The sequence below is a fragment of the Tamandua tetradactyla genome, chromosome 6 (genome assembly GCF_023851605.1).
Source record: "Tamandua tetradactyla isolate mTamTet1 chromosome 6, mTamTet1.pri, whole genome shotgun sequence".
In the NCBI taxonomy this organism is placed as follows: Eukaryota; Metazoa; Chordata; class Mammalia; order Pilosa; family Myrmecophagidae; genus Tamandua; species Tamandua tetradactyla.
In genome coordinates this window covers 142,494,323-142,521,611 of record NC_135332.1, presented here as the reverse complement: position 1 = coordinate 142,521,611, position 27,289 = coordinate 142,494,323, and the positions used below count along the sequence as shown (strand labels likewise).

Here is a 27,289-nt window from a genome sequence, read left to right as displayed (position 1 = left end):
CATGCCCTCGAATTTAATTCTCAAGAGTTTTGTCTTTATAGTTAGCTCCAGTTAGTGAGACCATATAGTATTTGTCCTTCCATTCTATTTCTGGCTTATTTCACTCAATGTAATGTCTTTAAGTTTCATCCATGTTTTTGCATGCATCATGACATCATTTCTTCTTAGAGCCGCATACTATTCCATTGTATGTGTATACAACAATTGGTTTATTTCATCAGTCATGGACCAGAGGTGCCATTTTAAAGGAGAATTCATTTAGAGGTATGGGCAAACAGACTCTTAAATACAATGTTTATTGTTACAAAAGTGTAGCTTAGCACTCAACTTCCATGGAAGACAACATAGCAAAATCCAAAATAAAAGTCCATATATTCTTTAACCCAACAGTTTGGCTTCTAGGAATTTACTCTACAGATAAATATACCTAAGTGTGAAATAACATGTAAAAATTGTCATAAAACGTAATAGCAAAAGATTGAAGACAACCTAAATATCTATCTACAAATTTTAACAATGGAGATTTATTTGCTTATAAGCTTACAGTTCTGAGGCTGTGAAAATGTCCGAATCAAAGCATCATCAAGACAGTAACTGGGTTCTTCCGTCAGACGGCAAGGCACACGGCGGTGTCTCCTGGTCTCTCACTTCTCTTCTGAACTTTATTGCCCTCAGCTTCTTGCTTCCATAGCTTTCTCTCTGTATTTCATCCTCTTATAGAAGATTTCAGTAAGCGGACTAAGTAAGAACCTCCCTGGGGCACACCTCAACTGAAGTAACCTTATCAAAAGATCCCACCTACAATATGTTTACATCACAGGAATGGATTAGCTTTTAAGAACATGTTTTGTTATTTTCAACCTAGTTTTTAGGATGAAAATGCATTTTAGAAATATTCTGGTATGCTTCCCTAATTTTGTGGAAAAGGGTACTGAAACTCAGAAAGGTCAAATGACTCACTGAAGTTGTTTATAATGACTCACATAGCAATTAAGTGATTGTGCTGGACGTTTTCCTTTTGCCCCCAGCACTACTCTTCACCTTTTCTCTACTCTGCTTTTTGTCCCAGAATATCCACCTGTAAGGATTACATTAATAAGCTCTCTTACCCTCTGGCTTCCAGTTTGGTTTGGCTCAAGCATCCTTCTTCCTAATAAGGGCAAGAAAGCAACTGTTTTTATGTAATACTCATGTAGAGTGCTTTTTAAAAGCCAATCTTGGTTTGCTTCTTTTTTGTCAATTCTGTTGTACTTTTGTTGATTATTCAAGACCCTCTGTCATAATATGGTCTTCTTGTCTGGCCTCTGATATGACCTCTTGCTAACTCCCATTTTTTGCTGTATAATACTGAAATGATAAGGCTTGTAGTTTCTTGTACAGGCTATGCTTTCTCAGTCCTCAGTGCCTTTTCTCGTATTACCGCACTCCCCCATTCCTTCTATAAACAGATTGTCTGTTTCTAATTCAAATTAGGTAATCCTCTGGGAAGTCTTCCCCTCATCCTTTAGGCTGGTTTTCCTTCCTCTTGGGTACCATAGCACCTTGTATATACCACTTCCCATATGGAAATAAATCACTTGTTCCTGTGTCTTTGTTCTAGATTGTAACTAATTCATGTCCAAGTACTATGCCTTTTGGGAGGAAACTACTTTTGTACGCTGAGTATCTACTGCTTAATACACATGTATTGAACTCAGTATATGTTTATTTAACATAAACTTCTGATTTTTTTAAGATAAAATTTTATTTAGTTTCATTAGAGTCATCAAGTCTTATTTTGCTAGAAGCCTCAAAATCATTGTCTCTTAAAAGAGTTTTGTATGTCTTATCTATTATGAGTTCATTTATTTTTCATTCTCAGAAGATGGTCTTATCTCCAAGTTCTAGTAGACACATGCATACAGCCTATATGTTCAAATCATGCCGTATTGGGCATGATTTGTTTGTTTTTTGTTTGCGTGGGCACGCTCTGGCAAAATGCCATATTGGTTTTTAGAACCTGATGAATTATTTTTTAAGTGAAATTCACTTAATAATTAAAAAATAATTTTTTAAGTGAATTTCATGCCAGATTTTTATGGTATTTGATTTTCTGTGACATGGATAGATAATTCTGTAAGTTTACAGGAATGATGTACTGGAAGGATCTTTCGAGATCATTGAGTTGAACTAGTAGTGTTTAAAAAATGAGAAAATTGCTCCCCCAGAGATATTAGGGGACAAGTTTAAGAGTTTAGTCCAATGGTATAAGAGTTCTTGATCTGAAGACCATCCTAATACCTACTAGTGGGCAGTCTAGCAACCAATAGGTAGCTTCGGCCCCAGCCTGGCCACCATTGGGAAGGTGAAGTAGTAGAACTTGGTATATTCATCTTTTACTTATTGATTTGCTTTTAAATAACCTTTTTTTAATGTTTTTTACTGTGTAATATAACATATATAAAAAAAGAGAGAAAGAAAAAGCAATCATTTTTAAAGTACGCTTCAACAAATAGTTACAGAACAGATTTCAGAGTTTGTTATGAGTTACCATTCCACTATTTCAAATTTTCCTTCTAGCTGCTCCAAAACACTGGAGGCTAAAAGAAATATCAGTATTAGTGATTCGGCAATCATACTCATTTGTTAAATCCCATTTTCTCTGTTATAACTCCTTTGACACCTTTCATTCTTCTCCCAGTCTATAGGGATCTTTGGGCTATGCTTTCTGACTTTTTCATATTGAGAAGGGGTGTCAACAGTAAAGGATAGGGGGATATAGTTAGTTGATAACCTTGGAGAGGCGGCTCCCTTTGGGTTTCAAGATTATTTAGTTTAGGTACTCTCTAGAAGTTATAAGTTCCAGGAAAGTAAACTTAGTACATGAAACTTTTATAGAGTCTCAGTTAGAGTCCTAAGTGTTCTTAAGAGTTAACAGGAGTGATGTTGGTTAGGGTTTGGCAACCCTGGTAATTAGTATATCTAGCTAAAGCTTGTATAAGAGTAGCCTCCAGAATAGTTTCTCAACTCTATTTGATCTCTTTTAGCTGCTGATGCCTTATTTTATCACACTTCTTTTTCCCCTTTTGGTCTAGGAGGCATTGTTAATCCCACTGTGCCAGAGCCAGACTCATCCCTGAGAGTCATGTCCACATTGTCAGGGAGACTTTCACCCTGAAGGTCAGGTCCCACGTAAGAGGAAGGATAATGATTTTCCTTGCAGAATTGGGTTTAGAGAGAGAAAGAGAGGCCACGTATGAGCAACAAAAGAGATTACCTGGAAGCCTCTCTAGGCTTCAGTATGGATAGCCTTATCTTTTCCAATACAGGAATAAGTTTCATAGGGCAAACCTCAAAATCAAGGGCTTGGCCTATTTTCTTGGGAGTCCCCAGTGTTTGAAAGGGTAATCAGGGTTTCTCTGATAAGAATGTTTAATAACTCCCTACTTTTTCTTCGATCCATCAAGGGACTCTACCAATACTTTTTAATTTTTGGCCCACCATAGTTTGGGATGTATCTGGGTATTACGTTAAGCTATGCAAAATTACAAGTTCTAGGCTCCATGAGTTTGGGTTATTTAAGCTATCCAGACAGGTTGATTTAGATTTAGATTGTATGTTACAGAAAATTTAGGTTCTAGACACAATAAACCTCTCTGCCTTTAGTCTCATACAAGACACAAAGCTCTAGAGTACGTAAATTATCATCTTTTATCCTTTATTCGAATTTACCTTAGTACCAGCCAGACCAGCTTCATTTTTATCTCTAATTGAAGTTTAATCTCTTTTTTGGTTGCTTTATTATTATCTGTAGCTATGCTAACTTTCAGGCCTGCAGAACTCCACTCTGAGTCTTAGGTGTACCAGAGTTACTCAGAGTTCCAGAAAAATACCTTCTAAAGCTTAGAATTTAGAAATACACTTACAACTTTAGACTAAGTATGGCTGATATAAGACCTTACAATCTAGGCTCCAATTTTCCTATAAATATTTCCTGAAAGAGACCATAGCATATTTGTTTTTTTGTTTCTGGCTTATTTTGCACAACACATTGTCCCCAAGGTTCATTCAGTTTGTTGCACACCTTGTGACATCATTCCTTTTTGCAGTCACACAGTATTCCATTATATACATACATACATACATACATACATACACATATATGTATCATAGTTTGCCATTCTGCCTCTCAGTCATTTTACCTTTCAGCCCTCTCCATCTATTGGGCATCATGGATTATGTCCAAAATAAACAGACCATGTCTTAAAGTATCCTCATTTGGTTGTACAATCAGCAACATTCTCAATTTTAGAAAATTTCTCTTGGCCCATGATGATAAAAACCAATAAACACAGCCTTAACAAATATAAAATCAAATTCCCTCTTATCAACCATTGCCCTCTCACCTATGTAAGACATGGTATCCAGGGGTGAAAGTCTCCCTGGCAGCGTGGGAGATAACTCCCAGGGATGAGTCTGACCCTGGCACTGTGGGATGAACAATACTATCATGACCAAAAGTCGGAAAGGAAGTGTGACAAATAAGGTATCAGTGGCTGAGAGAGTCCAAATAGACTTGAGAGCCTCCTCTGGAGGTCACTCTTATGCAAGCTTCAGTTAGACATTGCTACCTATCATTACTTACCAAACCCCAACTGAAAACTTTCCTGGAGAAAACCTAGGACATTATATAAGATTCTACAAAGGTCCCATGTACTAGGGTAACTTTCAAGAAACTACAACCTCCAGACGGTTCCCTGGACCAGATAAGTCCTGAAATGCAGAGGGGCCAACCTTTCCAGAGCATCAACTAGTTCCATACCCCATCCCATATTATTCACAACCCCTTCCAACATGAAAAAGTTAGAATGGGCATAACACAAATACCCCTAAAGAGTGGGAGAAAGATCAAAGATGATGGTGGAATTATATAGAGAAGGTAGGATTTAACAAATAAATATGATTGCTGAATCATTATATTGATATTTCTTTTAGTCTCTACTACCTTAGAGCAGCTAGAAGTAAAAATGTAAAATTGTGGAATTGTAACCCATACCAAACTCTGAAATGTGTTCTACAACTAATTATTGTAATGTACTTTGAAATTTATTGCTTTTTTGTATATATGTTATTTTTCACAAAAAGATGGTACTGCAGTGGTGGCTTAGTGGTAGTATTCTTGCCTGTTGTGCTGGAGACCCGGATTCAACTCCCAGAGCTGGCCCATGCCAAAAACAAAAGAGAAAAGGAGTAGTATAATAGAGAAGATAGAACTTAACACATGAGTATGACTGCTGAATCATTTTATTGATATTTCTTTTGGTCTCCAATGTCTTGGAATAACTAGAAGAAAAAATGAAAAAATAATGGAACTGTAACCCATACCAAACTTTAAAGTATGTTTTATAGCTACTTGTTAAAATGTGCTTGCCAGTTTATCGCTTTTGTGTATATATGTTATATTTCACAATAAAAAAATGTAAAAAAAATTCTCCCTTATCTCTTGTCCACATCCCTCCAATTACTTACCAATTAGTGCTGTAGAACTGTTTATTTCTTCCTGTTAACTGTTGGCCTTAGAATCAAATTTTAGTTTTCCCCTGTACTCTCTATTAATGACTCTTTGTACAATAGCAGAACTTTGAAGTAGTTCCTTTGAGAACTTATTTATAATTGTAGAGTTAATCTGTGGGATACACACACTATATGTCCCTTTTCAATCATATTCATTTCAGTATGGCAATATTTCTCATAACCCCATTAATTAACTACCATCACTTCTGTCCAATTGCTTGCATTTAAATTCAACCTCACTGGATAACCTTTTCCTCGTCTCTAGCTTCTGTATACCTCTAGCTCTGCTATACTCTACAATTCTGTATTCTGAAAATTATCTTTACCAGAGTCATAATAGCGAAATCATACAGTATCCATCCTTTTGTATCTAACTTATTTCACTCAGCATTATGTCCTGAAAGTTCATCCACATTGTCACATGCATCTGGGCCTCATTTTGCCTTACTGCTGCATTAATATTCCGTTGTATGTGTATATCACATTTTATTTATCCACTTGGCTTATGATGGGTACTTGGAGTGTTTCCATCTTTTGCCAGTTGTAAATATGAATATCCATGTGCAAATGGGTATTTGTGCTACTGCTTTCAGCTCTTTTGGGTATATACTGAATGTTGTTTAAAATATCCTTCATTTAATCAGCTTCTTGTCTGAAATAAGCGTTCTAAATATGTTTTTTCGTTTGTGGTTTTTTTTTTACCATTCATATTTTTTTTTTCATTTTTGATGTTATTTATCTAGCCACCATGATCTTACAAAAGCATAATTTTAATAGTGTTATCTGCTCAGATCATTTAATTAGCAGCTCCCACATATACAGATTAAGAAATCATCTTCGGTGTTCATGGAGCCTATAGCAGTAAAAGTTATAACCATACCAGAAAACATAGTTAAATTAAAGCTTGAACAATATCACATGAAAAGAAGGTGACTCCATCTTAACTTTTTCTAAGCGGACCATAAATAAGCCATCTGCGGTAGCCATCCCTAAGACAAATAACAATGGAAGACAGTCACACATGATGAACTGGTTTCCACAGGAGTTCTTTTCTATCAGGGACAATAAATGAATGGGTTCCTAGTAAACAGCCAGAAATAGCTACCAGCGAAAGCCATTATTTGTTCATCACATCTTTCTATCTTCAGAACTGGAGAAAGAAAGAAGAGGCTGTACTGTGGGCTTGTTCCTTAGTGGTATGTGAGTTGTGTACTGACTCTGCCAATGCTTCTATTTGGATTCCAGGGTGTCATTCAATGGATCAGCCATGGAGGAAACAATAGGAATTTTCTTAGCCTGGAAATAATCATAGACCTTCTTTCCATAGTCCAAGAGTAGAGCATTCTTCCCACTGCTCCGTATTCTGTCCACCTTCTCATATAGTTCATCCAGCACATTTACCCCATCTACTTCAGTGACGATGTCCTCAGCTTCTAGCCCAGCCAGCTCAGCAGGGCTGCTCTTCTGCACCTTTTTTGATGAATGAGCCTGGCAGATTCTGAATTGCATTTAAGCAAAAGCCATATCCATTTTTACCTTTAACCAGTCTTCAGAGTTTAGGTTTCTGATCTCCTACTTCCTCTTTATTATCTGGACTTGAGACCTCCAGAGAAGCAGAAGTGGGAGCTGGAGCCTCCTGACAGAACTATTGGCAGTTCTTCACTTTGATAATAGAGAAATGGAGAAAACTGAGCCAATCTATACATGTAGCCTGTTTCTTTGTCTACCACCGACAGTGAAGTCTGATCTCTACCTTCCCTAATCATTTACACCACACGGTCATGATCAAGGGCTTCCACAGACTTGCCATTGACAGCTACCAGGTCATTGCTTGTCAGGGCAGCCTCCTCTGCTGGGCTTCCGGAATCTATGTCCTTGATGATTTGACCTTTCTGTTCCAGGCCTGCACTCAGGTAAAACCATAGCCACTGCCTCCTTTCTTCATCTCTACAACCAGAGGCTTGTGGGGTAGCTGTTTCAAACTGGCGGTTTCTTTCTTGAGTCTTATATTCTGTTCACTGTGGTGCTTTTCAGTTACCTTATCTATCAGCAGGAACATGACATGGCATCCTGGCTTCTTCACCTTTTCAGCCACTTCCTCATGGCTGGCATTTTTTACATTCTCTGTGTTCACTTCAATCAAGTGATCATCAGCTAGAATACCAGCTTTCATAGCCACACATATAAGGACAGTCATGTATACTCCCTTTTTCCTGTGGACAGTCTTCAGAGAGAAGCCATAGCTCTTCCCCTCCTTCACCAGGTAACAGAGCTGAGGCTGGGTCCAAGTCTGCTGTCCAATTCAACACTGGGGCAGTCCTTAGCACTGAGAACTGGCACCTTCTGATTTTAACCCAACTCCTTTAGGTTCACCCATTTTTTAGTGGCTTTCTCATAGGAATTCCCATTCAGAACTAGTAAAGTCACTGAATGTCCACTCAATTCTGACCAGACCCACAACTGCATATGTTCCTCCTTGTCCACAAAGACACCATTGATCCTAAGAGTCTATCTCCATCCTACAGGCCAGACTTCTCTGCTGGGCTACTTTTCTCAACCACCTTGACCTGGTGACCAGCAGTGGCCTTCTCAATTTGCAGGAAGCAGCCATAACTTTTTTTTTTTTGCACTGTAAGATTTTGCTGTTTACTCTGATTTTTTTTTTAAAAAAATTTATCGATGCAACAATACATAAGGACATACATTCTTAACATACAAACATTCCATACATGGTGTACACTCAGTGGCTCATACTATCATAACAGAGTTGTATATTCATCACTATGATCATTTTTTTAGAACATTTGCATCACTCCAGAAAAATAGAGAAAAAGGAAAAAACTCATACATACCATATCCCTTACCCCTCCCTCATTGACCACTAGTATTTCCATCTATCCAATATATATATTCTTTAATTTTAGCATTTGTTCCCTCTTTTATTTATTTATTTTTAATCCATATGCTTTACTCATCTGTCCATACCGTAATTAAAAGGGGCATCAGATCCAAGGTTTTCACAATCACAGTCACATTGTGAAAGCTGTATCATTATACAAATCATCTTCAAGAACTATGGCTACTGGAATACGGCTCTACATTTTCTGGCATTTCCCTCTAGCCTCCCTAATACACCTTAATCTGAAAAGGGGATATCTATAAAATGCATAAGAATAACCTCGAGGATAACTTCTTGACTCTGAAATCTCTCAGCCACTGATACTTTATTTTGTCTCATTTCTTTATTCCCCCTTTTGGTAGAGAAGGGTTTTTCAATTGCTTAATGATGAGTCCCAGCTCATTCTAGGATTTCTATCCCACATGCCTGGGAGGTTTACACAGCTGGGAGTCATGTCCCATGTAAAGAGGGGGAGAGCAGTGAATTTGCTTGCCATGTTGACTGAGAGAGAGATAGGTCACATCTGAGCAACAAAAGAGGTTCTCTGGGGGACTCTTAGGTCCAGTTTTAAGTAGGCTTAGTCTGTCCTTCGTAGGGACAAGCCTCATGTGAACACACCCCAGGATTGAGAGCTCAGTCTATGGATTTGGCTGTCTCCAGTGCTTGTGAGAATATCAGGAATTCTTAAAATGGGGAAGATGAATTTTCCCCCTTTCTCACATTCCCGCAAGGGGACTTTGCAAATACTTTTTTATTCACTGTTCACATCACTCTGAAACTTATCTCAGGGCATCACTCTAGACAACCTACAAAATCTCATGCCCTATTCAAGCTTCCATGTACTTATGGTGTTCAATTAAACTGTCCATGTAAGTTATATTAGGAAATATAGTAGTCAAAATATAGATTTTGTATCAAATCAACATTTTTTGCTTTCGTCTCACCCATAAGTTAAAGTTTTAAAGTATGAATTACGACCTATTTTCAGCACCCTGCAATATTGGCATTCCTTTGTTCTTCCTCATGCAAAAACATTTTTTAATTTGTACGTTCGTCACTATACATTCTAGACATTCCTAGATTATACCATCTCAGTCTTTATCGTCTATCTTTCCTTCTGGTTTCTTTTGTGCCCCCAGGCCTCCTCCCTCTGTCATTCTCACATTCAGCTCCAATCAGTATACTGACATTATTGTGCTACAATTACGAAGTATTGTGCTATCCATTTCTGAATTTTTACAGTCAGTCCTGTTGTACAGTCTGTATACCTTCATCTCCAATTACCCAGTATCTGCCATATTTCTATCTCTTGATGGCCTCTTCTTAACTGAAATTCTCCAAGTTCATTCATTGATGTTAGTTCATATCAGTGAGACCATACAGTATTTTTCCTTTTATTTTTGGCTAATCTCACTCAGCATAATGTCCTTGTGGTCTATCCATATTGTTATATGATTTATGATTTTATTCTGTCTTATAGCTGTATAATATTCCATTGTATATATGTACCACAACTTGTTTAGCCACTTGTCTGTTGATGGACATTTGAGCTGTTTCCATCTTTTGGCAATTGTAAATAATGCTGCTATAAACGTTGGTGTGCAAATGTCTGTTTGTGTCCTTGCCCTCATGTCCTCTCAATAGATACCTAGCAATGGTATTGCTGGATCATATGGCAATTCTATACTTAGCTTCCTGAGAAACTGCCAAACTACCTTCCACAGCAGTTGTACCATTTGACATTCCCACCAACAGTGGATAAGTATGCCTCTTTGTCCACATCCTCTCCAGCACTTGTCATTTTCTGTTTTATTGATAATGGCCATTCTGGTGGGTGTGAGATGATATCTCATTGTGGTTTTGATTTGCATTTCCCTAATAGCCAGGGAAGTTAAGCATCTTTTCATGTGCCTTTTGGCCATTTGTATTTCCCTTATGAGAAGTGTCTGTTCATGTCTTTTGCCCGTTTTGTAATTAGGTTGTCTGTCTTTTTGATGTTGAGTTGAACAATCTCTTTATGTATTCTGGATACTAGACCTTTATCTGATATATCGTTTCCAAATATTGTCTCCCATTGTGTAGGTTGTCTTTTTACTTTCTTGACAGATTCTTTGATACATGAAAGTGTTTAATTTTGAGGAGTTCCCATTTATCTGTTTCTTTTTTTAATGCTCATGCTTTGGGTGTAAGATGTAGGAAAGCGCCTCCTTTTATAAGACTGATAAGATATTTCCCTACATTTTCTTCTACGAGTTTTATGGTCTTAGATCTGATGTTTAGGTCTTGATGCATTTTGAGTTAATTTTTGCATAGGATGTGAGATATAGATATTCTTTCATCCTTTTGCATATGGACATCCAATTCTCCAAGCACCATTTATTGAAGAGAGTTTTCTTTCTAGGTGAGTTGGCTTGACTGCCTTATCAAAGATCACTTGTCTATAGATGAGAGGGTCTATATCTGAACACTCTATTCGATTTCATTGGTCAGTGTATTTATCTTTATGCCAGTACCATGCTGTTTTGACCACTGTAGCTTCATAATACACCTTAAAGCCAGGTATTGTGAGACCTCCTACTTCATTTTTCTTTCTCAGGATATTTTTAGCTGCTCAGGGCACCCTGCCCTTCCAGGTAAATTTGGTTATTGGTTTTTCTATTTCTGAAAAGGACGTTTTTGGGATTTTAATTGGTATTGCATTGAATCTATAAATCAATTTAGGTAGAATTGATATCTTAACTATATTTAGTCTTCCAATCTGTGAACACGGTATGCCCTACATTTCTTTAGGTCTTCTGTGATTTCTTTCAGCAATTTCTTGTAGTTGTCTTTGTATAGAGGTCTTTTGTATCCTTGTTAAATTTATTCTTAAATATTTGATTCTTTTTGTTGCAATTGTAAATGGAATTTTTTTCTTGATTTCCCCCTCAGATTGTTCATTACTAGTGTATAGAAACACTACAGATTTTTGAGTGTTGATCTTGTAACGTGCCTCTTTGCTGTACTCATTTATTAGCTCAAGTAGTTTTACTGTGGATTTTTCAACATATAGTATCATATCATCTTCAAACAGTGAGAGTTTTACTTCTTCCTTTCCATTTTTAATGCCTTGTATTTCTTTTTCATATCTAATTGCTCTGGCTAGAACTTCCAACACAATATTGAATAACAGTGGTGATAGTGGTGTCTTGTTCCAGATCTTATGGAGAAAGTTTTCAGTTTTCCCGATTGAGGATGATGTTACCTATGGGTTTTTCATATATTCCCTTTATCATGTTGAGGAAGTTCACATCTATTCCTATCCTTTGAAGTGTTTTCAACAGGAAAGGATGTTGAATTTTGTCAAATGCTTTTTCTTCATCAACCGAGATGATCATGTGGTTTTTCTGCTTCGATTTGTTGATATAGTGTATTATATTAATTGATTTTCTTATGTTGAACCATCCTTGCATACCTGGGATGAATCCTACTTGGTCATAGTGTATAATTCTTTTAATGTGGTGCTGGATTCTATTTGCAAGAATTTTGTTGAGGATTTTTTGCATTCCTTAGAGAGATTGTTCTGTAATTTTCTTTTCTTGTAATATCTTTGTCTGGCTTTGGTATGAGGGTGCTATTGGCTTCATAGAATGAGTTAGGTAACTTTCCCCCCTTTCAATTTTTTTGAAGAGTTTGAGCAGGATTGATACAAATTCTTTCTTGAATGTTTGGTAGAATTCATGTGTGCAGCCATCTAGTCCTGGAGTATTTCCTTTTGGGGGACTACTTAATGACTAATTGAGTTTTTTTACTTGCAATTGGTTTGTTGAGGTTGTCTATTTCTTCTTGAGTCAATGTTGGTTGTTCATGCCTTTCTAGGAAGTTGTTCATTTCATCTGCATTGTCTAGTTTATTAGCATAAAGTTGCTCATGGTATCCTCTCATTACCTCTTTTATTTCTGTAGGGTCAGTGGTTATGTCTCCTCTTGCATTTTTTATCTTATTCATTTGCCATCTCTCTCTTCTTTTTGTCAACCTTGCTAAGAGCCCATCAATCTTATTGGAGCAACTTCTGATTTTATTGATTTTTCTCAATTGTTTTCCTATTCTCAATTTCATTGATTTCTGCTCTCATCTTTGAGGTTTCTTTCCTTTTGATTGCTTTGAGGTTACTTTGTAGTTCTTTCTGTAGTTCTTCCAAGTGGACACTTAATTCCTCCAGTTTTGGTCTTTCTTCTTTTTTGATATAGGTATTTAGGGCAATAAATTTCCCCCTTAGCACTGCCTTTGCTACATCCCATAAATTTTGATATGTTGTGTTTTCATTTTAATCTGCCTTGAAATATTTACTGATTTCTCTTGTAATTTCTTCCTTGACCCACTGTTATTTAATTTTTTGCAGTTATTTTTTAAACAGGATTCTCAGTGGTTCACAGTTGGATTATTACAGCTTTTTGCTATTCTGTTTCATTTCTTAACTCTCTTGCAGGATTAACCTATGAAAGGCATTCTTTTCCTTAGATTATTCTTCTATTTATGCATTTAAATTATCTGTTTATGTAATTAAGATGAAATTCAAATTTTTCATTCTAAGCATTTATTCTTCTTACCCTACTGTTGCCTTTAACCTCACAGATCATCATTCAGCTAAGTAGCATTTCTGCTTTGGCTAAGCAGATTTCCCTGCTGTATTTTAACAGTACAGCCCCTGTTTTTGTGTCTCTGTTGATTTTGTTCATTCTGTTCCTCTTTCCTGAAGTGGTTTCTCTTTTATATGTTAGGCATCTGTGATTATTTCACCCATTCTTCTCCTGCTATTATGTTTTATGACTCATAATCATATAGGATGTGCTAAACTATCGTGAATGTAACTTATATGTCATATTATAATTTTTTGCCTATATTTGTCTTTTATTCCTTATTCTAGATGGTAAATTCTTTAAGGCAGAGAAATATCTTCAGTTGTATTTGTGAACTTTCTACTATGTTTCTCAAATTTTTTCTACCATTGTACATTCCCTCTTGTGACTTCTCCATCCTATAAAGCACCATTCTTGTGTTTACAGTTGAAGCTGTGTCACAGACATACCTCTGTTTTCCAAACTAGCCAAAGTAGACATGATCATGAGAGTTGATGCACTCAGTGCTTGAGTCAAAAACTGTAAGTAGAGCATCACTTGCTCTCAGCTTCCATTGGTGAGAACTTACATGGCCCCACTCATTTGAAAGGGATGCTGAGAAATGTAGGATCTAGCTGTGCAGCCTTAGACCCAGGCAGAACTCTATTTTCTTGGAAAACTAGGAGTTTCCATTGTAGATATGTTTATCTATAAATTAATTCATTATAAATACTTTTGTACTTAATTTTCAGATAATGAATCTATAGCTGTTATAAAGAAAAAGAATACTGGCTCTTTGTAAACAATGCTAGTATTTTTGTAATCTGGTAAATTCTAGTAATTTACCCAAGTGTTATTTTCATCATCTTAAAGCCTCTTTTAAATATCTATAATTTTTCTTTCATTCTAAATTTTTTTGTATCTAAGAATGTTTTTGGCCCTATTGATTTTTGTTAACTTTTTAAAAAATTGCATAATGTAACATATGTACAAAGCAAAGAAAGAAAAAAGCAGTAGTTTCCAAAGCACTCTTCAACAACTATTTACAGGACAGATCCTATAGTTTGTCATGGGCTACCATACCATCCTCCCAGATTTTTCCTTCTGGCTGCTCCAGAATATAGGAGACTAGAAGAAATGAATACTTTTTTTTTTATCATCAGAATCAACTTTTTTTTCTTTTTCTGAAAAAAAAAAAAAAGTATATGCCATAAAACAATAAATTTCAAAGTGCAGCACTACAATTAGTAGTAGAAGACATTTTAGAGTTTGTATGGGTTACCATTCTACAATTTTAGGTTCCTATTTCTAGCTGCTCTAAGATACTGGAAACTAAATGAACTATCGATTTAATGATTCAGCAATCATATTCATTTGTTAAAACTTACCTTCTCTTTATAACTCCATCATCCCTTTTAATCTTTCCATCCCATTCTTTAGAGGTATTTGGGGTATGGCCATTCTGACTTTTTCATGCTGAAAGGGGCTATCAGTAATATGGGGTGGGGAGATGGAACTAGCTAATGTTTCAGAGAGGCTGGGCCCTCTAAATTTCAGGACTTATCTGGTTCAGGGATCCATCTTGAGGTTGTAGATTTCTGGAAAGTTACCCTAGTGCATGGGACCTTTACAGGATCTTATATATTGCCCTAGTGTTCTTTAGAATTGGCTGGAAGTGTTTTGGTTGGGGTTTGGCAAATTAAGATGAGTAACAGTGTCTAACTGAAGCTTGCATAAGAATGACCTCCAGTGTAGCCTCTTGACTCTCTTGAATTCTCTCAACCACTGATACTGTATTAGTTACACTTCTTTTCCTCCTTTTGGTCGGGATGGAATTGTTGATTCCATGGTGCTAGGACCAGATTCATCCCTGGGGGTCATCTCCCATGTAGCCAGGGAGACTTTCACCCCTGGACGTCGTGTCCCATGTAGAGCAGAGGACAGTGATTACACTTGCACAAGTTAGACTTAGAGAGAATGAGGCTACATCTGAGCAAGAAAAGAGGTCCTCCAGAAGTAACACTTTGGCATACCTTTAGATAGGCTAAGCTTTTCTGTTACATACATAAGCTTCACAAGAGGAAGCTTCGAGATGAGGGCCTGGCCTATTGATTTTGGTGTCCCTAATGTTTGACACAGTATCAGGGGATTCCCTAATGGTAAAGTTTAATTGTTTCGTATTTTTTCTCCCATTCCTATTTGATTATCTGCTTAATATATTCTAGGATGTATCTAGGTATCACAGTAAGCTTGCATTGATCTTTATTAAAATAACTTAGATTACTTTTAACTGATAGTACCTGTTGACATATAATTATGAAAATTACGTTTTGTAGCTGGATTCTCTGCCTCAAAATAAGATTATTTGCCTTAAATTATACCTATAATCTTTCCATCTGCTTTCTCTCAGCCTCCCTGTACCAAAACAAACCAACCAATAAAAATCTAGGTCTATTTTGATAGTTTTCTATCTGCTTATGAGAATTTTAGAGAACTCAGATATTCTAGCTAGATCAGGATGACATAAAAAAGGAAATGAAAGAGTTTTACATATAGTTTAGAAATAATGCAAATTTTATTTTCTGAAAATTAATTTTTTGTTGCTGTTTTTAAAATGTCCTATTAGAGATGATTAAATTATTCAAGACATAATAAAATAGAGAATAATTTAAAAAAATAAAATAGTTGCTTCCTTTAACCACTGATTTTGACTGTCAGTTTGTGAAGAGTAATTAAATTCTGTAACTAAATATGAGAATAAATTTATTTTTACATGTGTTATAATCATGAACCTATTCTTTTCTTTCTACCTAATCCACACTTCCTTTGGACAGTTTTATCTTTAAGGATAATATAGTTTAGCTAGTTATAAGGTTGCATTTTTGCATGAATGCATCAGTTCTTTTTTTTTAAAGTAACCCCAACGTAAAATGTTTATTTCCAAAGCAGCTGAAATAGTATATTTTTTTGTTAGCCTATAGTTTTTATTCTGGATGTAAAAGCAATCATTGAAGCTTGTGATCCTGATTAATATTTGTGTGTTGTTTTAATATGTTAGATATAGTTTAGAGAAATCTCTGAAATTTATACCATTGAATTTCTTTTCTAGCATCCTTTTATGAAGAATGCAAAACCTGTATCTATTTTAAGAGACCTGATTACAGACGCTATGGAGATCAAAGTTAAAAGACATGAAGAACAACAGCGAGAGTTAGAAGAAGAGGAAGAAAATTCGGTTTGTAGTTACCCTCAAAAAGTTAATTTTTTGTCTTCTGGCTCACTTTTCTATACTTCTGTTTTGTTTTTCGATTATATTAATAGTTTTACTGATTTAACACAAGTGGTATATTTGTTCATTAGATCTCACAGTATATTTCGCCAACATTAAATGTCTAGTATCCTTTTCTGGTATCATAAGAATTAGTGAGTAGCAGATTGTGAGGTTGATAAAGTAGGCTTGCACAGGGCCTCACATCTAGTTCACACTCATTATGTGTTTGCTGAATCGGTGATGTCTTGAATGTGGCCAATTTTGCATCATATATTATGGAATTCTTTTTAATTGTTCTTCAAATGTTATTAGATAAAGAGCATTACAGTGAAAGAGAGGTACCAGAGAAGCAAGGAAGGGCATATAAGAAGCTAGCATATTATACTAGTTCAGTCCGTTTACTTCTGTTTTGATGTGTGTGGGTGTATGGCCCCCAAGATTCTGTTCTTTAACTTAATCCATTCCTGGGGGTATTGTAACCTTTGTAAATAAGATCTCTTCAAGATGTTAACTTCAGTTAAGGTGTCACCAAATAAATCAGACTGTTTTTTTTTTTCTATTTTTGGAGTAAAACTTTCTCTGTTTAATTTTTTTTAACTTTTTAAATTATGTAGTAAGCATATATGTAAAGCAAAGAACGAAAAAAGCGATACTTTTCAGAGCATTCTTCAACAAGTTACAGGACAGATCCCAGCGTTTGTCATGGGCTAGCATACCATCCTCTCAGATTTTTTCTTCCTACTGCTCCAGAATATAGGAGGCTAGAAGCAATAAATATTTTTTTTATCATTACAATCAACTTTTTTCTTTTTTTTTTTTTTTGATAAATAATATATATACAAAAAAAGCAATAAATTTCAAAGAACAGCACCACAATTAGTTGTAGAACAGATTTCAGGGTTCGGTATGGATTACAGTTCTACAATTTTAGGTTTTTACTTCTAGCTCCTTGCAGATACTGGAAACTAATGGAAATATCAGTTTAATGATTCAACAATCATTTGTTTGTTAAACCCTACCTTCTCTGTATAACTCCACAAACACCTTTGGTCTTTCTGTCTCACTCTTCAGGGATATTTGGGCTGTGTCTATTCCAACTTTTTCATGTTGGAAGGGTCTGTCAATAATATGGGGTAGGGAGGTGGAACTAGCTGATGTTCTGGAGAGGCTGGGTCCTTGAGGTCTCAGGGCTTATCTGGTTCTGGTTCCAGGTTGGATTTTAATCTGGATTTCTGGTTGGAGTCTTTTTTAAAAGGAGAGAGAGACAGAGAAAAATTTATGGGCAAATACTTGTTGTCAGCAGGACCCAGAGAAGCCAGGAGATGTTGCCTTGTGCATTGCCATGTGACAGAAAAGCCAACTGCCAAGGATTGCAGGCAGCCAGCCCCGGGATGCCGCAGTCTCCTGAGAGAACGCATTGCCTTGACAGCCGCTCCTTTTTGGACTTTCCCTAGCCTTAAAACTGCACATGAATAAGGTCCCATTGTTTAAATTCAACCTGTTTCATCCCATACACATATTTATCTTTGTACAATTAATGCACATTAACAAGCTTATGAAAAAAAATGCCTTTAAGAGGAAGCCATTTAAAATTGTGAATAATGATTTCTTTGGTGAAAAGTTTTGTGCCTAGAATATAAACTTAAAGCATCTGTTTCACTTGGTAGTTCACAGTAATTGCTAAATGTCCTTGAATAACAGATGTAGTTATATATCTAAAGAAAATGTTATAAATCAACTCTACAAAAATGCACATTTCTCCTTATCCTGGCTACCTTAGGGCACAAGTTTTAGAAAGGGACAAAAGAATTTATAAAGAAATATCAATTGAATAACCAATTTCTGAAATTAAAACAATTGAAATTAGCAAAAACTTGCTGTTTGTATCTAAAAATTACGCAATTAAAAGAAAGATTATATGGAAGTTATGTATGCTATCAAAGATATTTTATTCAGTTAAAATTATTATCTGTGTTCTTAGAATTTATGACTCTCTGGAGTGATTATATGTATATCTCTATCCAGAAAAATTACATAATTTAAAACACAAGAAAAAATGATTAGGAAAGGGCAGAAACAGTAGACATTGTAAAACGTGGGATAGAAATACAATTATTTTATTTAGTTATGGGAATGCACTGGCACATTGTTTTTGTTTCCTCATTGCTTAAGTAAACATTTTTTTACTGAGGTTTCCATGTTCCCTCACTGTTACTTTATGCTCTTTTTTCAGTAAAATATTTAGTAATGATTCTAAAATCGAGCAACATTGGCTTACCAGTGTTACACTGTTTCTAATAAGGTTATATTCTTAGAAAAGTCTAGTCTTCGCCCCTCTGCTCAGTCTGCCTTTCTTTTGCTTTTATGGGATTTATGCATGCTTTATATAAGTGTTGGCCTAGGAACCTGCCGTTAGTTAGCTGTCCAGTGGACAGATGATTATTTTTACCTTGTTCTTATCTTTCTGTACTTAAATATAGGCTGGTTTCCATGTTGAGTTGGAGGGGAACTGCTGATTATTCCAGAACTTAGCATTTTTAAAGACTTTCTTGTAGTCCCTTTGGTTGTTTTCTGCCCCTTTGGTGTAGTCCCTTTCTCCGGTGTTTTTCTCTCTTTCATTTGCTCCAGTCACATTGGTCTTCTTTCAGTTAATTTTTAGTATGTTAAAGAATTTCCCTTCTTCAGCTTTTGTGTGTGCTGTTTCCTCTGCTTGAAATAATCTTCTCCAGAGCTCTTTGAATGACTAGGTTCTTGTCATCTTTTAGGTCCCAGCTTTAAATATCATGTGCCCTAACACATAACAGCTTAAAACAACACGCATTTATTTTCTCATGTTATCTGGAGATCAGGATTTGGGGATGGCTTAAGTGGGTATTCCAGCTCAAGGACTCTCATGAAGTTGCAGTCAATGTATTGGTTTAAGCTTCTTTCATTGGAATGCTTGAAAGGGTTGGTGGATCCATTCCAGAATAGTTTACTTATATGACTGTTGGCAGCCTGTCCCAGTTCCTCACCATTTAGTCTTCTCCATCGGGCTGCTTGAGAGTCTTCATAGCATGGTCATTAGCTTCTCTCCAACTGAGAGGTCCAAAGAGAGAAAGAAAATGGTAGAAGTAAGTCTCAAGATTCTTATGATCTAATCTTGGTAATTATACACTCTTACTCTCACCACATTCAGTTTCTTAAAAGCAAGTCACTGGTCATGGCACATGATGAAATAGCGAGTACCAAGAATTGGTCTTTCCAATAAGGGACCATTAAAATGGAAAAAACTGATAGAATCAACTTTTTTTGAGGTTGGGATATAACAAAAAATGTCCAGCAACCAGAAGAGTGCTTAATGAAGAAAGAGGCTGCTAAATTTTGATGAGAGAATATTACTTTTGTTTACCATTTCCAAGAGTGCTTAATGAAGAAAGAGGCTGCTAAATTTTGATGAGAGAATATTACTTTTGTTTACCATTTCCAATTTCTTAACTTCGTGGCAACTGTGGGTACAGCATCTTACGTTCCCCCTACAACTTGCTGGTGTTAAGGTGGGGATAGAAGGTGAGAAGAAAGGGATATAAACTTTATTCTTGAAAGTATTGTCATTGTGCATTTTGACCTGTCTCGTGGTTTCCTAAGAGATTAGTGCAAAGACTTGCCTTTGTTTTGTCCCCTCCTTGGGCTGAAGTAGTATCCTAGTAGCATTTGCTGAAAGCATTTAAAGACAGCACCTGTCACCATCTGGGGTAATGGCTAATGGAAAGGGCAAGCAGCAGACACACCAGAAAACCTGGGGAAGAAGAGACTGAGGAGGAATATTCTTGGCGAATAAGGGGTGTGAAGGGCTACTGTATACTGTAGCATCAGTGTAGCACACATTCCTGGGGCTGGAATCATGATCAAAAAAGACATAAGAAGACCCCAAGCTTGCCCCTCTGGCTGTTCTTTGGGCTTTACACAAACAGGAGGTGAAAGCTAATAAGAGTTGTAGGAGGCCTGGCTGAGGATTGAAGGAATTCCCTAGTTCAGAGCTAAGCTGAATGATTGGATGAGGGTTTTTTTAATTTTTGTATTTGTTTTCCCTCTTTTTGGCTTAGAAACTTTAGGGATCACACATGTCAAAGAATACAGTCTTTGTTAACAAACAAAAAGAAAGTCTGGAAAAGTCACTAAACAGACAGCTGCTGCCCTCAACAAGCAAAAGCAATCCCTGGAGAGGGGGCAGAATCTGATTTCCAGAATTAGTACATGGTAATATTCAGGACGTCCAGTTTTCCATGAAAAAATATAAGGCATGCAAAGAAACAGGAAATTGTGAGCTTTTCCGAGAATAAGAAAGAAATCAGAGACTTCCAGGAAGATGGAATAGTGGAGTGGAGTGAATTCACGCTTGCTTCATGAAATGAGATAGGGGATGGGAGAAGATGACTAGGACTTTTGGTTCAGGGGTACCAGAAGGAGGGTCTTTAGGCAGTTTTGGGGAGGAGAGCTTCGGCAGGATTGGACAGGAAGAGTGACTGGGTGAGGTGACTGGGATCCCCACTGGGAGGGCTGCGGTGCACAAGGTGTGATAGGAGCAAGCTGACAGTCATTGGCTCTACCTGCACAGCTGCCAGCTGGGGAAACCTCCCCACATGGTTGTGGACAGCATCTGCAGGGAGGGCAGTGTCCGCGGAGCATTTACCGCAGGGCTGGCCCTTGGGGTGGGGGTGGGGGTGGGATGGGATGGGGGGAGTAATCATCCGGCCAGGTGCAAGTTAGTTGATCCCCAGGCGCTGGTCACCTCCCCAGTCCTCCTGACAGAGACCCTCCAATGGTCCACCCCAGGCAGGGACCAGTCCCATCTGGCTCGCATGCCAACCTCTTCAGCCAGGAGGGGTGGGGCTGAGGGAAGAGACTGAACCTGCCATCTGCTGGCCAGACCCAGTAAGTGCATGTCGGCTGCACCAGACTGGAAGGAGGGAACCTGAAGGAGGAGGAACCTCATTGTCTCCACCTTCTGGGGAGAAAGGGTAAGTGCAGGTCACCTAACTCCCTATCTGCCTAGGTCTTTATTTTTATTATTTATTTTATTTTTGTCTTAATATTCTTTTTTCTCCCCCTTCTTACAATATATTCTTTCTATACATTTTTACTAGTAGTGTAATTGTTCTTTTCATCGTTCTTATTTTTATAGATTTTTCATGTATACCTCCCCCTCCCTGTTCCCTGCAGGCTGTTGCCTGCGCATAAAGGTTGTGGGCACTAATCTCCATGCCTAGGCTACCCCCGCCCCTCACCCATAGTGTCACGCAGCCTCACCCCTCCCTCCCTGAGTTCAGCACATCCCTTTACAGCATTCCCAGGCCCACACATGCACACGGGTCCCCAATCACTTCATTCAGCTCTGGGAACCACACTTAACAGCAGTCCTAGAACCACGCATGCACACAGTCCTCAGCTTCACTTCCCAGCTCTGAGAAAGTGCCGACCCGCACAGCCAGGTCACATCCACGCCCAAACCACAAAGGAGTAACGCCGACATGCTGCCACAGCTCTACTCATGTGCACAAAGGACCCCATGGCTTACAGCAGCATACACCAGGGTTACACGCCCCAGACCAATGTAACTGTGCAATTACATCCTCCCTGGCCGCTGGGTGCCCACGTTCACAAGCATCAGCATAACATCCTCAGCCTGTGCCCATAGCTGCCCTGAAGCAAATGACTGCACTGAGTGCTCCACCCCATGCCCTGCTCCCTGCTATATAACCATTCTGCAAACACAAGGCCTAAGACTACTGAAAGAAATCAACTCCCAAAGTAAATCAATGAGGGTATTTACACGTGACAAAGACAGCAGATCACTAAGTGTATCACAATGCAGACAGATATAGCCCTACCTAATGACCAAATTAAAACACCAGAGGAGACACAGATGTTGGAACAACTAATCAAAGATGTTCATGCAACTCTACTTAATATAATAAGTGGGATGACAAATGACATAAAGGAGACCAAGAAGACAGTAGAAGAGGAACAAGAGGAATTTGAAAGAATAAATAGAAAAATAGCAGAAATCACAGAGATTAAACACTCTGTTGACCAAATAAAAAACATACTAGAGGCGCACGGCACCAGATTTGAAGAGACAAAAGAAAGAATAAGTGATACAGAGGACAGTATAATTGACTTCAAAGACTCAAAACAGCAAATGGTAAAAAAGATGGAAAAACTTGAATGGGAACTCAGGGAAATGATAGACAAAACAAATGCAAATGTAAGAATCATTGATGACCCTAAAGGAGAAGAGAGGAGTAAAGGGCTAGGAAGAGTAGCTGAGGATATAATGGGGGAAAACTTCCCAACCCTCATAAAGGATATAAATATACAAATCAAAGAAGCCCAAAGAACTCCAAACAGAATAAATCCAAATAGGCCTTCCCCAAGGCACATACTAATCAGTCTGTCAAATGTTGAAGAGAAGCAGAAAATCCTGAAAGGGCCAAGAGAAAAACTACTACATACAAGGGAGACCAAATAAGACTGAGTTCAGACTACTCAACTAGCACCCTAGAGGCGAGAAGGCAGTAGTATGATATATTCAAGATCCTGAAAGGGAGAGACTTCCAGCCAAGAATTCGGTACCCAGCCAGATTTTCCTTCAGAACTGAGGAAGAGATACACAGCCAAAGAAGTCCTGAAAGAATTTGTCAACAAGAGACCAACCCTGCAAGAAATACTAAAAGGAGTTCTGTCAGCTGAAAAAAAAGTCAGGAGAGGGAGGTCTGGAGGAGGGTACAGAATTGAAGAGTACCACTAAGGGTAATTTAAAGAATACAAAAAGAAAGAGGGAAAAGAATATATATATCTGACAAAATAAAAAGATGATGGAATCAAGAAATGCATTTTCAGTAATAACTGAATATGAATGGACTAAACTTACCAATTAAAAGATACAGATTGGCAGAATGGATTAAGAAAAATAATCCATCTGTATGCTTCTTACATGAGACGCATTTTAGACACAAGGATACAAATAGATTAAAAGTGAAAGGATGGAGAAAGATTTTCCACACAAGGTGTTAACCAAAAGAAAGCAGGAGTAGCTATACTAATATCGGACAAAATAGACTTTAAATGTAAAGACATCATAAGAGACAAGGAAGACACTATATATTAATAAAAGGGACAATTCACCAAGAAGAAATTACAATCATAAATGTTTATGCTCCCAATCAAGAAGCTCCAAAGTACATGAGACAGACATTGGCGAAACTGAAGGGAACAGTAGACAATTCAACAATAATAGTAGGAGACTTCAATATACCACTATCCTTTATAGATAGAACAACCACACAGCAGATCAACAAAGAAATAGAGAAGTTAAACAACTTGATAAATGAATTAGACCTAACATACATATACAGGTCATTGCACCCCAAAGCACAAGATTGAACATTCCTCTCTAGTGCTCATGGAACATTCTCCAGGATAGATCATATGCTGGGGCACAAAACAGATCTTTATAAATTTTAAAATATTGAAATTATTCAAAACGCTTTCTCTGATCACAATGGAGTGAGGCTGGATCTCAGTAACCACCAAAGAAGGAGAACATTCACAAATATATGAAAATTAAATAACACACTCTTAAACAACCAATGGGTCAAAGAAGAAATCGCTGGAGAAATCAGTAGCTACCTGGAGATGAATGAAAATGAGAATACAACTTACCAGAACTTATGGGATGCGGTAAGTCTGTGCTGAGAGGGAAATTTATTGCTTAAATGCCTATATTAAAAAACAAGAAAGAGCAAAAATCAAGGGCTTAATAGCAAACCTGAGGAACTTGAGAAAGAACAGCAAACTAACCTAAAGCAAATAGAAGAGAAATAACAAAGATTGCAATAGAGGTAAGTGAATGGAGAACAAAAGAACAAAAGAAAAGAATCAATAAAACTAAAAGTTGGTTCTTTGAGAAAACCCGTAAAATTGATGGGCCACTAGCAAGACTGATAAAGAAAAAAAGAGAGAGAATGCAGATAAAATCAGAAATGAGAAGGGGTGCGTTACCATAGACCATGAAGAAATAAAAGAAATCACAGGAGCATACTATGAACAACTATATACCAACAAACTAGTCAACTTAAATGAAATGAGCAAATTCCTGGAGATACACAAACTAACTACTAATGAAGGAATAGAAGATCTCAGCAAACCAATCACAAATAAAGAGATCAAATCGGTCATCAAAAATCTTCCTACAAAGAAAAGCCCAGGGCCAGATGGCTCCACAGGGGAATTTTATCAAACATTTCAGAAAGAACTAACATCAGTCCTGCTCAAACTTTTCCCAAAAAATGAGGAAAAAGGAACTCTACCTAACTCATTTTATGAAGCTAATGTCATTTTAATACCCAAACCAGGTAAAGATGCTATAAGAAAGGGAAACTACAGGCCAATCTCCCTAATGAACATAGACACAAATATTTTCAGTAAAATATTAGCAAATCGAATCCCACAGCAAATTAAAAGACTTATGCACCATGACCAAGTGGAGTTTATACCAGGAATGCTACAACACGTTAACAGATCAAAAGGGAAAAATCACATGACCATCTCGATTGATGTTAAAAAAGCATTTGACAAAATTCAGTATCCTTTTCTGATAAAAACACTCCAAAAGATAGGAATCAAAGGTAACTATCTCAATATGATAAACGGAATATATAAAAAACTGATAGCCAGCATCATATTCATCGTACTCAAGACGAAAGCCTTCCCCCTAAGATCAGGTACAAGATAAGGATGCCCACTATCACCACTATTATTCAATTATAAAATGGGCTAAAGATATGAATAGGCATTTTTCTGAAGAGCAAATACAGATGGCTCAAAAGCACATGAAGAGATGCTCATTTTCACTGGCTGTAAGGGAAATGCAGATCAAGACTGCAGTGAGATACCACCTGTAAGAGTGGTGCTATTAAACGAGCAGGAAACTATAAATGTTGGAGAGGATGTGGAGAAACTGGGACACTGATGCACTGCTGGTGGAAATGTATAATGGTACAGCCACTGTGAAAACTGTTTCGTGGTTTTGCCTTAGGAAACTGAATATCAAGCTGCCCTACGACCCAGCAATATCACTACTTGGTATATACCCAGAAGACCTGAAAGCAACGACAGAAATAGACATTTGCACACTAATGTGCATAGCAGCATTATTCACAATCGCCAAAAGATGGAAATAAACCAAATGCCCATCAACAGACGAGCGGATTAACAAAATGTGGTATATACATTCGATGGGATATTGTGCAGCAGTAAGACAAAATGTCATTGTGAAGTGAAGCACATGATAAGATAGATGAGCTTTGAAGACAGAATGCTGAGCAAAATTAGCCAGACACAAAGGATAGATACTGTATGATTCCACTTTTATGATCAGCCTAAAGGTATAACCAGAGGCTTATAATACAGAATAAGAGGGACTTAGAGATACATCATATAAGCTAGAGATGGGTGAGCTGTTAGCTAATGAGGTTGAACCCAATGTGAGGGAATAGATAGGAGTGAAGGTGATTCTCTAGTGGGTCTAGAAGTAATATTACCATTTTGAAAATGAACAAGATTGAAAGGGGTTTTATAGGCCTACATGTCCCACTGACTCACACTAGAAATATGAATGAGTTCTCGTAAGAATTGCTTCAAAGATATCCTTCTTGTATAAAGAGTGTTTAAGTCCAAGGTACAGGGGGAAACCTGCTATTGCATGCTATGAGCTATGTTCAGAAGGAAACCATCAGTACTACCGCAGCAACAGCCGAAGTAGATAATGGGGTGAGGGAATATGTTTTCATATTTCAGATGCTGTGCTGTGAAATTTATAGTTTTTTTGTATATATGTTATTGTTCACAAAAAAAGAAGGAAAAAATGTCTATTTGTGATGACAAAAAATTATTTAAGCCCTCTAGTCTTATATATTCTGGAGCACCTAGAAGGAAAAATATGAGAGGATCATATGGTAGCCCATGACAAACTCTGGAATCTATCCTGTGACCCCTTTTTGAAGAGTACTCTGAAAACTATTGTTGTTTTATTTCTTTGCTTTCCATATATGTTATACTATACAGTAAAAAAAGTTTATAAATAAAACATGAAAAAGGACACAGGAGATGGAGGTCTGGAGGAGGGTACCAGAATTGAAGAATATGAGTAAAGGTTATTTAAAGGATAAAAGAGAGAAAAGGAAAATGATATATAGATCTGACAAATAAAAACTAAAGGACAAGTTGGTAGAGTCAAGAACCACTTTTACAGTAATTACTTTGAATGTTAATGGACTAAACTCACCAATGAAAATATAGAGTGGCAGAATGGATCAAAAAACATAATCCATCTCTATGCACTTTCCAAGGGATGCATCTTAGACTCAAGGACACAGTTAAATTGAAAGTGAAAGGATGGAAAAAGATCTTCTGTGCAAGGTGTGATAAAAAGAAAGCAAGAGTAGCTATACTAATATCAGCCAAAATAGACTTTAAAGCCATCAAAAAGACAAAGGACACTACGTATTAATAAAAGGGACAGTTAACCAGGAAGAAATAATGATCATAAATGTGTATGCTCCCAATCAGGGAACTCCAAAGTACATGAGTCACACATTGGAAAAATTGAAGGTAACTATAGACATACCAACAGTAATAATGGGAGACTTCAATACACCACTCTCGCTATAGATAGAACAACCGCACAGAGGATCAACAGGGAAAGAGGGAACCTAAACAATGGAATAAATGAATTTGATCTAATAGATATATATAGATTGTTACATCTCAAAACAGCAGGATATACATTTTCCCCAGAGCACGTGGAACATTCTCCAGGACACGAACTGAGTGCTTGTAAATTTAATAAGATTGAAATTATCCAAAGCACTTTCTGTTATCACAATGCAATGAAGTTGGAAATTAATAATTATCAAAGAACCACAG

The 27,289-nt window shown here is 37.1% G+C and overlaps 1 protein-coding gene, 1 long non-coding RNA gene and 1 pseudogene across 3 annotated transcripts in view; 1 reads left to right on the top strand and 2 right to left on the bottom strand.

Moving 5' to 3' along the window:
- Positions 1 to 27,289, top strand: part of STK3 (serine/threonine kinase 3) — a 413,585-nt gene that overhangs the window by 258,033 nt on the left and 128,263 nt on the right. For both annotated transcript variants that reach the window (XM_077167310.1, XM_077167311.1), the window contains exon 8: positions 16,160 to 16,285. In XM_077167310.1, coding sequence (XP_077023425.1) covers positions 16,160 to 16,285 — 126 coding nt within the window. The remainder of the gene's footprint in view (positions 1 to 16,159; positions 16,286 to 27,289) is intronic.
- Positions 6,682 to 7,612, bottom strand: LOC143686396 (putative PDZ domain-containing protein PDZK1P1 pseudogene; annotated as a pseudogene).
- The window catches only part of LOC143688891 (uncharacterized), a 35,684-nt gene continuing 27,155 nt past the window's right edge, over positions 18,761 to 27,289 (bottom strand). The window contains exon 3 of the long non-coding RNA XR_013178351.1: positions 18,761 to 19,399. This is a non-coding gene — a long non-coding RNA (uncharacterized LOC143688891). The remainder of the gene's footprint in view (positions 19,400 to 27,289) is intronic.